This window comes from Cnephaeus nilssonii, assembly GCF_951640355.1.
Source record: "Cnephaeus nilssonii genome assembly, chromosome: 1".
Taxonomy (NCBI): Eukaryota; Metazoa; Chordata; class Mammalia; order Chiroptera; family Vespertilionidae; genus Cnephaeus; species Cnephaeus nilssonii.
Window position 1 is genome coordinate 112,100,139 of NC_137072.1, and position 15,579 is coordinate 112,115,717.

Genomic DNA, 15,579 nt, shown 5'->3' on the forward strand with positions numbered 1-15,579 from the left:
AGCGGTTTTCATTTTGCAGGGAGAAAATGGGCAGGTTTGGTGCTTTATACTTGAACCTTATCTCATGTCCTTCTACCTTCAAAAATTGTATCCTTTTTATACTTTCACTGGCAGCAACATTGTTCCTTTTTAAAACAGTTTACAACAGACTATTGTAAAAGATCACTGGGGAATTGTTTTTTAAAATAAAAAGGAAAACTTTGGGAGGCTAAATGGATGAGTTTGTAAAAGGCGTTTCTTGTCTTGTTCAACTCCTCTGCAGGAAGAGAGCTCTAGGGATTCGGAAGAGTCATCTAAAACCAGTCCCAGCACGCGCACCGCTGCCGCTCGGGCCATGGAGGAGCGAGGTGAGGGGCGTCTGCTGAGTTGAAATGTGCTGAGAGGAGACTAACCGTTCAGGCAGCAGCATCTCGGGCCAGGCATCCCCGACAGAAACAGCACTCGCTCCTTGCTCCCCTTGACCCTCCGGTCACACTCCTGCTTAATATCCGTGGGGCTTGGGCATCGTTTCTGATTTGGATCCTGTTCTACCTAAAGTGTGCTGCTTACCAGTTAACCAGACTCTGGCTTCTTAACTGTGGGGGCCTGGGCCTGAGAGTGGAGTACGTGTGTGGCAGGGGCTGTGTGGTCCCCTGGGTGGGGTCGGCGGTGAGGCGGACCCTGGTCCCCAGCCGACTGAGCTCTGCCGTTTCTACAGATGAGTATAGCGGTGGCGAAGCTGCTGGCGAGAAGACAGAGCAGAATGACGATGACAACACTAAGTCTCAGGAGGTGAGTGAGGACGGTTTTCATACTTGCTGTTCCCATTTACTCCAGGACTAAAAACAAATAAAATGCTGTAACCTCAATTTTCTTTTGAAGGAGTTGAGGAAGTTGTGCTTTTGTTAACTACAGGGGGTGCCTTTTTATACAGTGCATTTTATCAGTGTCGTTTTGATTAATTGTGTTCTCTTCACCTTCATTTCATCCAAACGTTTGTATGAGGCCTATTTCTGTCACAGCCGCACAGGGTCAGCCCAGCGCTGTCCTCACGGCAACATCAGGTACCTCACAGGCAGGTCAGCATAGCTGCCCACACAGCAGTGAGACCGGAGTGCGGGTGCTGCTGCGCCCAGGCTCTGGGCGGACAGAACGGGAGCAGCAGCCGGTGTGCGGGCCTGCGGGGTCCCACGGGACCAGGTTCTCGAGGCCCAGCAGAGGCTCCTGGGAGGCTGCTCGCTCCCTGTCCATTCGGATTTGCAGAGAGCCCAGTGGGGCACATAACCACAGTGGCCTGGGACAGGCTTTGCATCCAGCAAACAGCCTGAGCCCCCGCCAGGCCTTCTAGATAACCATTGCCTGGTTTGCCAGACATTTTAATCATTCTTTCTGTTTTCTCCTATTCTAAATGAGAAATTCAGTGGCCTCCTTTCTTCTTTATAAGGAATAACGTGTTCACAAGGGACTGGACTGGACCCGAATGTAAATGGGTGTGCGTGTTTATTCAGAAGTGAAAGCTAACACCCAGCGCCCACTGGCATTGCCTCATTATCTCAGAATTCCCACAACCGAGAGTTGGCGCTGCAGTGGCCAGTGTGTGAGGTGAGGGGACAGCACTGAGGAAAGAAGTCTGAGCCCAGCGTCCCGTGTGTTTAAAGTGACAGAGCCGGGACCGGAGACCTTCAGGAAGGAACCCTAACTCTCGTTTTGAGAAAATGACATACGATCTGTGCAATGGCGGGTAAAATGAATATATGTTTCTTCCTTTCCCCTTAGGAAGACCAGCCCGTGATCGTTAAAAGGAAGAGAGGAAGACCTCGGAAACACCCTGTGGAAACAGCAGTAAAAACAAGTGGGTGCTTGGTGTGTTTGTAGTTCACACAAGGCATTTGCAAACTGATTTTCTAAGTGAGATTTGTTTTTGCACTTTTTAGAAGAAGACTGCAAAGCAGATGCCGGCGTTGTCACTGTAAGTAATTGCAAAAGATGAGAACTCTTCACGTTTGCTCTTGACCTAGAATGGGTATGCCGCAGCGTCTAATATTCCAAACAACTTTATTCTTTAACAGTATTGGAAAGCTTTAAAAGGCTTTCTTAAAGAAAATATTGAATAACCTTTCAACTACTATCTTATTGCTAAGATTTTCACATCAGCATTGTTGGTTCCTCAGTCTGCTTCCTTCCTCACGTGAGAGTTTGGTTACATAAAAATTTTCTAGGAACTTACTCTCTGTGGTCACCCTTAATGCATTGTATCCAGATCGTTGTATCCAGATTCCACTGCGTGAGTGAGTTTTGGTGACAGCATCATCAGAAGGACAGACATGTCCGCTGAACTAACGAAGGGCAGTGGGATTTGGGCCTCTGCTCTGCCCCTTACTCCCAGGCCATGGTATGGGGCCAGCCACATGGCCCTTTGAGAGTCCATTTCCTTGGGTATCATAGAATTATTGTAAGACAACAGAACCAAAGAGGCACATGTGAATGCATTTCCCAGTGTGCGAGCTGGTCATGGGGGTGGGGGACTATTAGCAGTGGGCTGTGCTGCGTGTCCTCCAGCCCCGGGGAGGAGGCTGTGGCAGCCCCGAATAAAGCATGGCGTCATGTTCGCTTGGTGTTCTTCATCCCCTGCAGAAAATGGGACCCAAATGTTCTGTCTATTTAAATGGAGGTCCTAAACCTTCTATGTGCTGATGACCAATGCTGACTTCAGTGTTTTGTTTGTTTAAATTTAGGTAGAACAGTCTCCCCCTGGCGGCAAACCGAAAGTAATGCAAGCAGGTGTGTACCTACAGGGTTGCTCTGTGTGATGTAAGAAAGGCATGAGGCTGCTGCAGGGGTAGCTTTACCGTTTCATGGTTACTCACTGGAGTGGGTGGCCTCCTTGTAGAAGACAGCTCTCCTTAAAGCCATGAGAGACTGTGCCTACTGGCTTTCCCTGTGATCTGAGCCATTCTTGGTTTTAGAAGTCTGGGAAGCCTTCGGAGAGGAGCATGAGGCAGGAAAAAGCAAACTAGGGAGGACACTTTGCCATGTGCAAACCATAACTTACTGGACAGGTGTCCGGGAGAAATAAACCAGCCTCGGGGCTGGGCACTGCTATCAAGAGCCTATTCTCAGAAGAAGAATTGCTAAGGCAGCTTTTGCAGTGTCAAAGCCAGGATGCAGGAGATAAAATTGTTTCAAGTATTTGTGTCCTGGTTCCAACTGTTGATGGTGATTAGCTCCGGATGCTGGGTTGATGGGCACATTCCCTGTTTTTTATTACTGTTGCCTACATTTTCCAGAATTTTTTACAATGTGTATGTATTCATTTCATGGTCTAACAATTTTCACATAAAAGCAAGAAGAGCCACTACGGGATTTTTTAGGTTCGACATAGACAAAAAGATGGGTGTGGCAGCTATTTTGGGTCAAATAAGCAGCATGGTCAAATCAGGAGGGGATGTATTCTGATCACCAAGGTCAAGCAAATTGAGAATGTAAGATTCTCCACATTTAACATGTATGATCAGTGGTCATACTTTATTTTTTCTTATCTCTTGGAAGATTAATATTTGTTTGTTTTAAAAAGGAGATTCAACGTATGCTTGGCTTTTAACCAATTTTTATTCACAATATAACAATATTTTAAGTCCATATAGCAAGGATTTTTATAACTTGAATGCCCTTTAAGGATTCCAGTGTAAGCTGTGTGCTTGTGTTTGGGGTTGGTTAGCAGTGGTGTTGTGAATCGGGGTGGTAATGACCAGTATAAAGCGGGATTCTTCTTTGTGGGCCCTTTTCTTGATTCAGCCTTCCATGTGCGCTCGTCTGTTGACTGCAGAGAAGGGTGACTGCTACGGTCTCATCACTGGGTTGTGGAGTGTCTTACGAGGATCCCATAATCTAGCTGTTGGAAGATAGTGTATCGAACTAAACTCTAAATTTCATTTTTCTTACCAAGACACAGGGAGTTATAATACCTACAGAAAGCAAATACATGAAGAATAGGCATATACAAACCAATAGTGTCTTAAAATATTTTTTTTAGTTACCAAAATGTAAGTACTTGGAGTCAAAGAATTCCAGCTATCACCCAATTTCTCAGTTATGTGATGAACAAATTGCTTAAATGAAGCTACTGGAGCCTCGTTTTTTTCTAACTATATAATGGGATTGTAATATTTACAGAGTTACATTGAGATTCTAGTGGAGTCTGCAATCTTGACCACAGTTCCTGGGGCTTTTGGGGGACCCCTCCATGGCCCCTCCTCCTCCTTTTCTGGGTTCAGAGCCTTTGAGCTGAAAGGGACCGTAAAGGTGATCTAACCCAACTCCTCCTCCTGAGGCTCCGGGAATTTAGGTGATTTGCCCAGATCCCAGAGCTTATTAGTGACAAACCTTCAGTGTCGTGACTCACATCCCAATGTGCCAGCTATTCCGGCTCGGACTTTGCTTGGCTCAAACAGACATGATGAATTGTATGAAAATCCATTCATGAGCACTGGTGTATTCATAGGCCACAAGCCAGACGGTTGCCATTTAAATGTTACACTGATGGAGTACTAATGCGGAGGTTTCCCTTTTCTTGAAGATGAGTCCAGTAAAGAACCAGGTGCCCTGCAAGAAAAAAGTGGAAGCCACGTAAGTGTTGCTTTTCTTATCAAGACACGGCCTTTCGAGATACACTCAGTACATGCTCAGCGGGCCACCCTTTCAACTCTAACGTAATTGCTTCTAGGATGACGGTGACGAGAGAACGGTGGCAGGTGCGCGGCGGCGAGGGAGGAAGCCCAAGCGTTCACTCACCGCATCGGACGATGCCGGTACGTTCCCAGCGAGTGCTCGGTGCAGAGCCTTCTCATCTCAACACCGCCCTTCTGAGTTTCTCTTCGGGTGAGAAAACTCCGGTGGGGCACAGCTGGTATTCATGTTACATAAATACGTGTGAACCGGCTCTAATCCCGTGTCAGAAGTGGTACGTCCCAGATGCTCTGAGTCCGCGTGAAGTGTGCATGAACGCTGGCTGTGCACTGCCTAAGTAAACTCTCCCAAATGTGTTTGAGGCTAAGCTAAACAGTTGTGAGTCGCAAGCGCCGAAACCCAGAGGAAATGGAAAACCACTTCTGCCTGCAGGTCCCTAACACCCCACGCTCTGAACGCCGGGCTCTGGCCTGGGAAGCACGGTGGGAATTGTACAATCCAGATGTGACTCTTCTCTTTGAGCAGAATCCTCGGAACCAGAAAGGAAACGCCAGAAGTCGGTTTCTGAAGCCCCCGAGGACAGGAAAGACCAGGAGTCCGAGGAGGAGGAGGAAGAGGAGGAAGAGGACGAGCCCTCGGGGGCCACCACCAGGTCTGCCGCCAGGTCAGAGGCCCAGAGGTAACGGGGGCACAGAGCTCCCAGAGGCCTTTGCATGTCAGGGAGCCCGTGCTCTCAGCCCCTGACGTTTCGTTCTCCTTGGAGAACCTGTTCCCATCTTCCACCATTACTGGGGATCACAGTCTTTGCTAGGCTTCAGAGGCCTGTTTGGGGGAAGCCTTTACACGTTATTTATCAACCGCGTGTAGGTGTCTCTGATACGCTGATCACCAGGGTGAAAACACAACACAGGCAGCAGCTTTTCTCCAGCGAGCGAGGGAGGGGCCTCCAACCAGTCTCTGGAAGAGGCTGCTCACGTGAAATTGCCCACGTGAGACCATTGTTAGCTTCCATAACTAGTCATTTCATGTTTCCCAAACCCTGGCCTAGCCAGAAGCCTCTGGGAAATAGTACCACAGTCCAGTGTGTTTGCGCAGTCCCTTATGTCTCAGTGTCATTAGAACATCAGGGGCTTGGCATAGTCCTAAAGGAGAGAAGCCGGGTCGGTGTTCCTGTTATCACCAGTGTTCCCTGCCCCACTGCACTTTTCAGAAATGTTACATCACTTTATAGTTTAATAATTTTTCTGAAGCGAGACTAGTTTCCATTTTTAATGTGATGCACAGCTGTTAATCTTGGTATCATCATCTGTAATCTCCTTATCCAAGATTAAAAAGTTCAGGAACACTTATCTCTAGAATATCACTTATTAACACCTGCCATGGGAGTGCCTTATGTTTACATAGAGCAGTGGTTCTCAACCTTTTTAATGCCGCGGCCCTTTAATACAGTTCCTCATGTTGTGGTGACCCCCAACCATAAAATTATTTTCGTTGCTACTTCATAACTGTAATTTTGCTACTGTCATGAATCGTAATGTAAATATCTGTTTTCCAATGGTCTTAGGCTCTACAGCAGCGGTTCTCAACCTGTGGGTCGCGACCCACAGGTTGAGAACCGCTAGCAGGGTGTAGGCTGATGAACTGAGTGTAGGCTGATGAACACGGAGGACTGCCCACCTCCGTTCCCGAGGCCTTTCGTCAGCGCGGCAGACCCTGAGCTCCCGCCTGACCTGCACGCGCCCAGCAGGTCCTCCTCGTAGCGTTTCTGCTGCTGACCCAGGTCTTCACCTGGAACTTGTGTAGTAGACTACATGGACCCAGTCCCAGGGCCTTCAGCCTGCAGACTGTGCCTTCTTTAAGCTCGGCCCCGGGCTCCACTCTCGTGAACACTTTGGGGTCTTTACCTTGTCAGCCAATGTGTATCCTGTGTATCACAGATTCGTCTTTCTGTAAATCACTGGAAACTGTCTCACACAGAAAAAACAGAGTTAGTCTCGGAGGCAAGAGATCTGCTTGTTAGCAACGTTCCGGAAGACCAGCCATTGTCCTCCTTTCGTCCCCTTTCTCTGACTCACCCACGGGGGCCTCGTCCTGTCTAGAGGCCCAGGTTTCTGCAGTCCCTTTCAGAAAGCACTGTAGAGAGCTGTCTGCACGGGCCACCGCCCAAGTGGGCAGCCAGAAACAGCTAGTAAACCCATTAGGAGGGTAAGTCCCTCTGAGACTAGTTCTGGTACAGCAACGCCTTCTTCCTGAGTTCCCTGAGGCATTTTGTCATGCCAAATAACGGTCTCTGGGGATCACTGGTTTCCCAAGTGGAAACCTACTCCAAACGGACTAGGAAGGTGCAGAGGGCGTCTCGGGGGCCTCACCGGTCTGTCCTCCCCACACGGCCCTCCTGCACAGGCCTGCCCTCAACGCCTGGGAGCCTTGCATGCTAGCGCCTGACCGGGACCGAAGGCGAGGCCTGTTTCCTGAAGGTCACAGGTCTGAATGCCTGGCTAACTCGGCGCAGCATGGCCAAGCATGCCGGTTGCCTGTGTTTCCACTGGGGGCAGTGTGCGCAGGTGGCTGTGTGTAGATAGAAGAGCTGGGCCCAGAGGTCGAGTTGACCAAGGTCAGCTCCTAGAGTGTGGCAGAACGGAGCCGGGCCAGGCTTCTGACTCTGGGTGAGGCCATCCGCAAATAGCGGGTCGGCTCCAGCTCTTCCGGACTCCTTTTCCCATACAACGCTACCCCGGTTTTCTCTTCTGGGTGCTCCAGGTCAAAAACCTTCCTTCCATCTTTTCAATAGTTTCAAAGAACTCCCAAATCCTTCAGAGCAGCTCCTCTTACCTCTCACCCCTGCCTGGCTTTTGTCCACTGCAGGTCGAAGGCACAGCTGTCCCCTTCCACCAAGCGCAAGAGGGAGGCCAGCCCGCCTGGGGCACGTACGCGAGGCCAGCAGAGAGTGGAGGAGGCGCCTACGAAGAAGGTGAAGCGGTAACCTGCCTGCCGCCCTGGGCGCCCTGAGCCCCACGTCCTGAGCCCAAGTAGTCTCGACGGAGAAGAGAGAGGACGGAGGAGAGAGAGGACGGAAGGAGAAGAGGGAGGATGTGCCAGCCTCGCCATCAGCGGGCTTTAACCAGGGAAAGGACATGCATGTGCTGAGTTCCTAGTGCAAGCTTTCCTCCTGAGGTTTTAAACAGCTTTATAAACTATTGTTCATAGAAGGTATTATGTACATTTACTTCAGATAAAGGAAAATAAGTTTACTTTGTATCTGAACTCAAGACAAAGGAGCTGTGTATTTTAACATTGGACACTGGGATTTCCCCACAGGGCACACCACCAACACACCCTCGCGCCCATCGGACACCAGGCCGCCTGCGGGTCCCCTGTGTACAGTATATAAACATGTAAAAATAGGTTGTATTTTACTCTGTGTATGATGCTAATCAATGAACACTTTATTTATTTTACAGAGAAAACTTATCTGTGAACTTTACTATATATCTGTTTATTATCTTATTACTTTTTTAATTAGCGGAAGGGTTTTAAAGGCTGTGCAGTCGTTAGAAGTGTTTTAGGACTGCCTGCCCTGGACCTGTCGCAGCCTGGCCTGGCAGGAACTCCGGAGCCTCCGCGCATGCAGCCAGGGAAGTAGCTTAGCTCACGGCCCCGCTGCTCTTCTGCTCGCAGTCGCGGCTCGGTGTTTTAGGACGTAACTTGTTTTAGATGATCCTCGCATCTGACTTTACTACCAGCCCACGGGCGGGAGGGGCTCTGGTCCTGGTAGCGATGCGGCAGTCACCTGCGGCAGAAAGCCCTCCGCCCGTGGCCGTGGCCCTCTGCTGCCCCTAGGCTGAGCCCCTGTTCTTTCCCCATCACCTTGACCGGAAGAGAAACGCTTCGAAGATCAGGTCACTGCTATCATGATTCAGGATTTTGTGTTGTTTCCTGCACAATTGCTTCAGGATAGAGACTGGCTTTGCTGCCAGGTCCTTTTTTAAACACCGTCAACTCCCATACGAGCAAACTGTCCAACTCACATTTTTCATAAGATTAAACTGTTCTTACGATCAAATTTGTCTCTAGCAATGATGTGATGAGTTGCCAAATAATTGAGATTATTTTAAAATGTTTTATTCATATTCTTGTTTTGTAATTAAAATTTACATTCAGTGTGTGTGAAATTTTTTTTGACTCAATGTAAAGTGGATATTTCTGTCATTTTACATGGTTTCTTACTGAGATTTTATATATAAATTATAAAATGTTTCCCAAAACTTTAGTGGCAAGAATTTTTTTTTCCTGAACTTTACAATTTCTCCCTTTGAAAACCATTTCTTCTCTTAGACACATTCCATTTTCACATTTAAATAGTCGGTGAGGGCATCCCTCTTGATAGAATTGAATATTAGGTGACATGGCTCTTCAGACAAGATTCATCAAGAATTGACAAAGTTGTATGTAGTTCCAGTCTACTCATTTTCACTTGTGTATAGTATTCCATTTAAAGACTATATCACAATATACTAAGCTATCCATTTGCCTGTTATGGCCTTCAGATTGTTTCCGGGTTAACATTTCTATGAATATTCTGTAAGTATTTTGCCGACAGACCTTTCCAAACTTACCGTTGTACATTCAGGAAGCGATATTTGTCGGCACATAGTGGTAAGTGGGCGAACAAGGCTGGCTGCTGTCTCCAGGCCATTAACCTGTGACCCAGAGCACCAGCCCAGCTGGCACTTTGAAGGCTAGGACTTTAATGTAGCCCCATCCCCCACGCCAAGACACACCAGCTTTCTGCTCCAGGGTACAACTGCTCATTCCTAGGGTAAGCATGTTTTCAGCTCTGCAGGATAAAGCCAAGTTGTTTCCCAGATGCTGTTGTCATGTTGTGTTCCTGCCAGCAGTGTTCCTGTCTTCCCTGACATTTGGTTCAGTCCAGGCTGCTTCAGTTGAGCCTCTCTGGACGGTGGGAAAGATCTCACTGTGGTGAGATGTTCAAGGAGATTGAACATCTTCCCATGTGTTTATTTCCATCCTCGCTTCCTCTCCTGTGAAATGCCTGTTCGTGCCTTGTGTCCATTTTGTTCTTTGTGGGTTTTTTGTTTGGTTGGTTTTTTTGCTGACTTGTAGGAGTTCTTCATATATTCTTATATGAAGATATAAGCATATCTATATATTCAGCATAATAAAATTTGGTGTATATGTATTGCGAATACCCTCCAACACACACATGTACACACATAGTTTTTCTTTTCATTTCCTTTATGGTACTTTTTGGTGAAGTTTTTAATTTTAATGTAAATGAATAGAAACTTCATTTTGTGGTTAGTTCTTGGTGCATCTTGGCTGAAAATTGATATTCTAAAAGCTTTGATGTTTTGCCTCCCATGTTTACGGCATAGAAAAGAAAGCAATATTAACACATGACCCAAGAAGCCAAGTCCACAGAAGGGTCTAGGCCAAACTCCCGGCACCAGCAGATTTTAATGTGATCCGAGGCCAGAGGCATGCAGTTGGGACAGCTTGGGTCAGACTGCTCCAGTCTGGACTGGCTGCCTCGCCCCCTGGGGTCTGTCTCTAACCATTGCCCTTCACATCTCTTCCCTTTTAGATCCCTCAGACCTGTTTCCCACACCTTCCTCTTGCTTGTTTGCTCCCCTATTTCGCTGAAGCACTAGCATCTAAGAAATGGCTTCTGCGATAACTAAGAATCGTGAATGAGAGATACCCAGCATCGAGCTTACTAATAACGCCAAGGATATAAGTAGACACTGGGCAAAAGTGAGGTCGAGAGCTCAGGACAGCCGACCTACTTCCCTGGGTCATTCCCACCAGGACGCACAGGTGCCCAGACTAACACAAAGTGTCTGAGGACACCCGCAGCTTCACACGACAGACGCGGTGAATGGTGGGACAGCTCCCCTCAGGGGTGACCTGGCTGGTGTGAAGTTCTCCAGGGAGCCGTGCCCCGTGAACCACTAGGTTCCCAGGAGTTTTCTTTGTGTGTCTTGTTCCTGGAAAGACCAGGCACCTTCGACTAAAGACCTTCCATGAGTGCCTACTCCCCCTCCAGCTGTTTGTCTGAAGGTCAAACATTAAAGTGGACAAGAATTTCTACCTCCACTTCACTTTCCTCCTCTGCCGGGCACCCCTCACTGTTGGACTGAAGGCCTGACACCAACCATTCTCTTCCTACTGCATCCTGCACAGGAGACCTTGTCTTAGGGTGCAGTCCGCTATTGGGAACCACATCAGCTTTCTTTGTTTCTTTCTTTTAAATTGATTTCAGAGAGGAAAGGAGAGAGAGAGATAGAGAGAGAAACATCAATGATGAGAGAATCATTGATAGGCTGCCTCCTGTACACCCCACACTGGGAATTGAGCCCGCAACCCAGGCATGTGTTCTGGTATCGAATTGCGACCTCCTGGTTCATAGGTCTATGCTCAACCCCTGAGCCACGCCAGCCTGGCCACATCAGCTATTTTTAACACAATTGAATATTGAGAATGGGCTTCAACCACTATTTAAGGATGAAAAAGCAATAGGGCAACATGATGTGACACAGTGAATAACCAGAAAGCAGCCCTCAGCACCCTGGGCGTGGGGAATAAAAGGGAAGCCTGAGTGGGGAGGTGATGGGAGGGGATGGGTGCTGCCCGTCTGCCTCAGACAGGACCCTGCGGCTGGTTCTGGGAGAGCTGGAGAATCTGGAACCCGCTGGCACTGCCGGGTGAAGAGCCATAGCCGGCGGGAAGCTAACTAACGGAAGGAAGGGTGAGCAAAGAAGAGGAAGCAAGTTCCTCCTCGCACTTGAGCCCTCCGGTGCCTTTAGTGCCCTGCTTGACAGAAGCTGAGAGCCAGCCAGCTGAGGAGAAATGATGTTTGCAGACTCCCAGCTCCCACCACAAAGCAGAGGTGGGATGGCTGCATGAAGTGAAGGGACCACAGCTTAGTGATCAGTACAACCCACACGTCTGCTCACCCACACCCATCCATCCCACCCTCCTACGCACACTTAAGTTTCTCTACAAGAACAGCTGTGCCCTGGCCAGTGTGGCTCAGTTGGTTGGGTGTCATCCTGTGCAGCGAAAGACTGCCAGTTCCATTCCCAGACAGGGCACATGCCTGGGGTTACGGGCTCGATCCCCAGTAGGGGGCATGCAGGAGGCAGCAGATGGATGTTTTTCTCCCTCTCTCTCTTTACAAATTCAATAAAAAATCTTTGAAAATAACTAATTGTGGATTCCCTTCTTCCCTGGGAAGCTCAGCAATGCACTTTGAGTGAGAGTCAAGTGTGGGATTCACCGGGCACCTGAGCACGCTTCGGCAGCAGGGCCTTACGCATGCTAGGCTGCCATGCTTTCTAAAATGGCAAGTCCACGGGCATCTCTCTCTCAGAGCCTCTGCAGAGACCGTGTGTCCTCGCTCACTCAGCTTAGATCTCCTGAAGGACCTGTCTCCTCGTTCGCATCTAGAACATGCCTTCTCTGTGACCTCTCGCAGAATGGGGTCCAGGCGCTGTTTAAAATGTCATCCTTTCAAAATGACTTTATCATCAGAACTCAGAGTTGTTTTTATTTGCAGGAACCAATTTGTCAGTCTTCAGCAACTCTGACTCAAAATAGTCAAACTCCCAATTTTTCAACCAAAAGGAACTATTCAACAAGAACTTGCCTTCGCCTATTTTTGGCTCATGGGTCTCTCTGTTTACCCTCAAACGTTGTTCCTAAATTCATCCCTGTCATTCTGGGGTCCTCTGGTCCTTCAGAAAGACTCTTTCCCCAGTAAACATCCTTGGGGTTTAAAAAGATATAGTCAGTCATTTTGGATCTTAAAATTAAAAAGTAAAGCTAACCCTTAACTGAAATCCATGTTTCAATAAATGTGTCCACTCTCCACGCCCCCCACCCCCACTCCTACTTCCTTCTTTTATTTTTTTCATGTTTTTAAAAAAATCTTTATTGTTGAAAGTATTACCTATGTCCTCCCATTGACCTCTTCTTGCCCACCCCCACCCCCTGCCCCAGGCCTTCACCACCCTCTTGCCTGTGTCCATGGGTTATGCATATATACATACAACTTCTTTGGTTGATCTCTTCCCACCCACCCACCCTCCCCTGCCTTCCCTCTGAGATTCCACAGTCTGTTTCATGCTTCTGTGTCTCTGGATCTGTCTTGTTCATCATTTTATTTTGTCCTGCTTCCTTCTGACCTGGAGACAGATTGATCTAGAAAAATGGCTTGGACAGAAGGCACCTTTACTTTTCCTTTGGATGTTTCTCTTTGAATCCAGAGGAAGCCCACGTCCCAGCCCCAGTCACCTGCGTCTGTGTGGAGATCTCTCCGAAGCCTCCTCACGCTTCTTCCTCTGACGGTTCCCAGGACAGCTCGGTCCCATCTGTCCACTTGACGTTCCATTAAGCCCACGATCTCCCACAATATCCTGTGTTCCCCTTCCTGTTCCTAGCCACACTTACTCAGGCAGAATGACAGCTTGCTGCAATTCCTGGACATAAATCTCTCCAGTGAGCTCTCTCCCCACCCTCTCCCCACACCCCTTTTTCTGAAAGCACAGCCTTCTGGCCCTTTCCCTTTCCAAAATATCCCATCGTGGAAATAAACATCTCCAAGTTCTGCCGCAGAAAATGATTTATCAACAACAAAAGAAACTGAACTATGTGATTTGTGCTAAAAGGCTAAGGGAATAGCTGCGTACCTGAGTGCGATGGGGAGCCAGCCAGGCCTACAGAGCAGGCGACAGGCATTCCAACGCAGTGGCCGTGTTCACCGTGACCTTGAATAATTCCCTTGGCCTTGCTATGCCTCAGGTTCCTCATCTGTCAATAGAAAATCCTGTACCTGTCCCACTGGTCTCAGAGGGTTAAAATGAGACCATCTATTCAGTAAATATTTGCTAAGAGCATCCCAAGTGCCAGGCTCATTCTAGGCACCGGGGACACACGGTGAGTCACTAAAGCATCATTTATGAGATTCGTCCATACGGCTGCCTGTAGCTGTAGCTTGTTCATTCTCATTGCTGTGTAACAGCTTATGCTGTGAACAGATCACACCTGACTTCTCCATTCTACTTTTAATGAGCCTTGAAGAAGGTTCCAGGTTTTTGGGAACTAGAAGGTAAGGCCATGAACATTCTGGCATGTGTCTTTTGGTGAACTTACATGCACATTTCTCTTGGGTCAATTCCTTTCTTGTCTTTCTGGTTACATCAGAAAGACTCAGGTGGATGCTAGAGTGCAGTAATATCTCTCTAGCCCTTGTCCATCTGTCCTTGTAACAGAGAGCCCTTCAGGCCCATGCTTCAGCATCCCGCTATATCTAGTTAGCTTACTAACACTGTTTTATCAGCATCCTATATAATAAAAGGCTAATATGCAAATCGACTGAACGGCGGAACGACTGGTTGCTATGATGCACACTGACCACCAGGGGGCAGACGCTCAATGCAGGAGCTGCCCCCTGGTGGTCAGTGCATTTCCACAGAGGGAGCACCGCTCAGCCAGAAGCCAGGCTCACAGCTGGTGAGTGCAGTGGCCATGGCGGGAGCCTCTCCCGCCTCCACAGCAGCACTGAGGATGTCCAACTGACAGCTTAGGCCTGCTCCCCCCGGGGAGCAGGCCTAAGCTGTCAGTCGGACATCCCCTAAGGGCTCCAGGACTGTGAGAGGGCACAGGCTGGCTGAGGGACCCCAGACAAATGTGCGAATGTCATGCACCGGGCCTCTAGTTTTATATATATAAAGACTATATGACTTGGCTGGGGTGGCTCAGTGGTTGAGCATTGACCTATGAACCAGGAAGTCATGGTTTGATTCCCACTCAGGGCACATGCCTGGGTTGCAGGCTCGATCCCCAGTAGGGGCCATGCCAATCAATGATTTTTCTCTCAGCATTGATGTTTCTATCTCTCCCTCTCCCTTTTTTTTTTTTTTAATAAATCTTTATTGTTCAGATTATTACAGATGTTCCTCTTTTTCCCCCCATAGCTCCCCTCCACCTGATTCCCCACTCCACCCCATGCCCTTACCCCCAGCCACTGTCCTCGTCCATAGGTGTAAGATTTTTGTCCAAACTCTTCCCGCACCCCTCACGCCCCCTTCCCCCCGAGAATTGTCAGTCCACTCCCTTTCTATGCCCCTGATTCTATTATATTTACCAGTTCATTCTGTTCATCAGTTTTTTTATTGACTTGAGTTTTAGATTCACTTGTTGATAGATATGTATTTGTTGTCACTTTGTTGTTCATAATTTTTATCTTTACCTTTTTCTTCTTCTTCCTCTTTTTAAAGAATACCCTTCATCATTTCATATAATCCTGGTTTGGTGGTGATGAACTCCTTTAGCTTTTTCTTATCTGTGAAGCTCTTTATCTGACCTTCAATTCTAAATGATAGCTTTGCTGGGTAGAGTAATCTTGGTTATAGGGTCTTGCTATTCATCATTATGAATATTGCTTGCCACTCCCTTCTGGCCTGCATAGTTTCTGTTGAGAAATCAGCTGACAGGCGTATGGGTACTCCCTTGTAGGTAACTAACTGTTTTTCTCTTGCTGCTTAAGATTCTCTCTTTGTCTTTTGCCCTTGGCATTTTAATTATGATGTGTCTTGGTGTGGTCCTCTTTGGATTCCTTTTGTTTGGGGTTCTCTGCGCTTCTAGACTTGTAAGTCTATTTCTTTCACCAAGTAGGGGAAGTTTTCTGTCATTATTTCTTCAAATAGGTTTTCAATATCTTGTTCTCTCTTCTTCTGGCACCCCCATAATTCGGATGTCGGTATGCTTGAAGTTGTCCCAGAGGTTCCTTACACTATCTTCATATTTTTTTATTCTTTTTTCTCTTTTGTTTTTCTGGTTGTGTGTTTCTTGCTTCTTCATATTTCAAATCTTTGGTTTGATTCTTGGGGT

The 15,579-nt window shown here is 47.8% G+C and overlaps 1 protein-coding gene across 3 annotated transcripts in view; it reads left to right on the forward strand.

Annotated features, from left to right (window-relative positions):
* Nucleotides 1-8,923, forward strand: part of BOD1L1 (biorientation of chromosomes in cell division 1 like 1) — a 45,550-nt gene extending 36,627 nt beyond the window's left edge. Inside the window, exons 18-26 of one of the 3 annotated variants that reach the window (XM_079772225.1) lie at nucleotides 263-347; nucleotides 698-771; nucleotides 1,756-1,831; nucleotides 1,914-1,948; nucleotides 2,715-2,760; nucleotides 4,556-4,605; nucleotides 4,703-4,787; nucleotides 5,191-5,344; nucleotides 7,531-8,923. In XM_079772225.1, the coding sequence (XP_079628351.1) occupies nucleotides 263-347; nucleotides 698-771; nucleotides 1,756-1,831; nucleotides 1,914-1,948; nucleotides 2,715-2,760; nucleotides 4,556-4,605; nucleotides 4,703-4,787; nucleotides 5,191-5,344; nucleotides 7,531-7,648 (723 nt within the window). In that variant the 3' untranslated portion in view covers nucleotides 7,649-8,923. The remainder of the gene's footprint in view (nucleotides 1-262; nucleotides 348-697; nucleotides 772-1,755; nucleotides 1,832-1,913; nucleotides 1,949-2,714; nucleotides 2,761-4,555; nucleotides 4,606-4,702; nucleotides 4,788-5,190; nucleotides 5,345-7,530) is intronic. The other 2 variants (XM_079772227.1, XM_079772226.1) reach the window with 2 other exon arrangements.
* The last annotated feature ends 6,656 nt before the right edge of the window (nucleotides 8,924-15,579 follow it).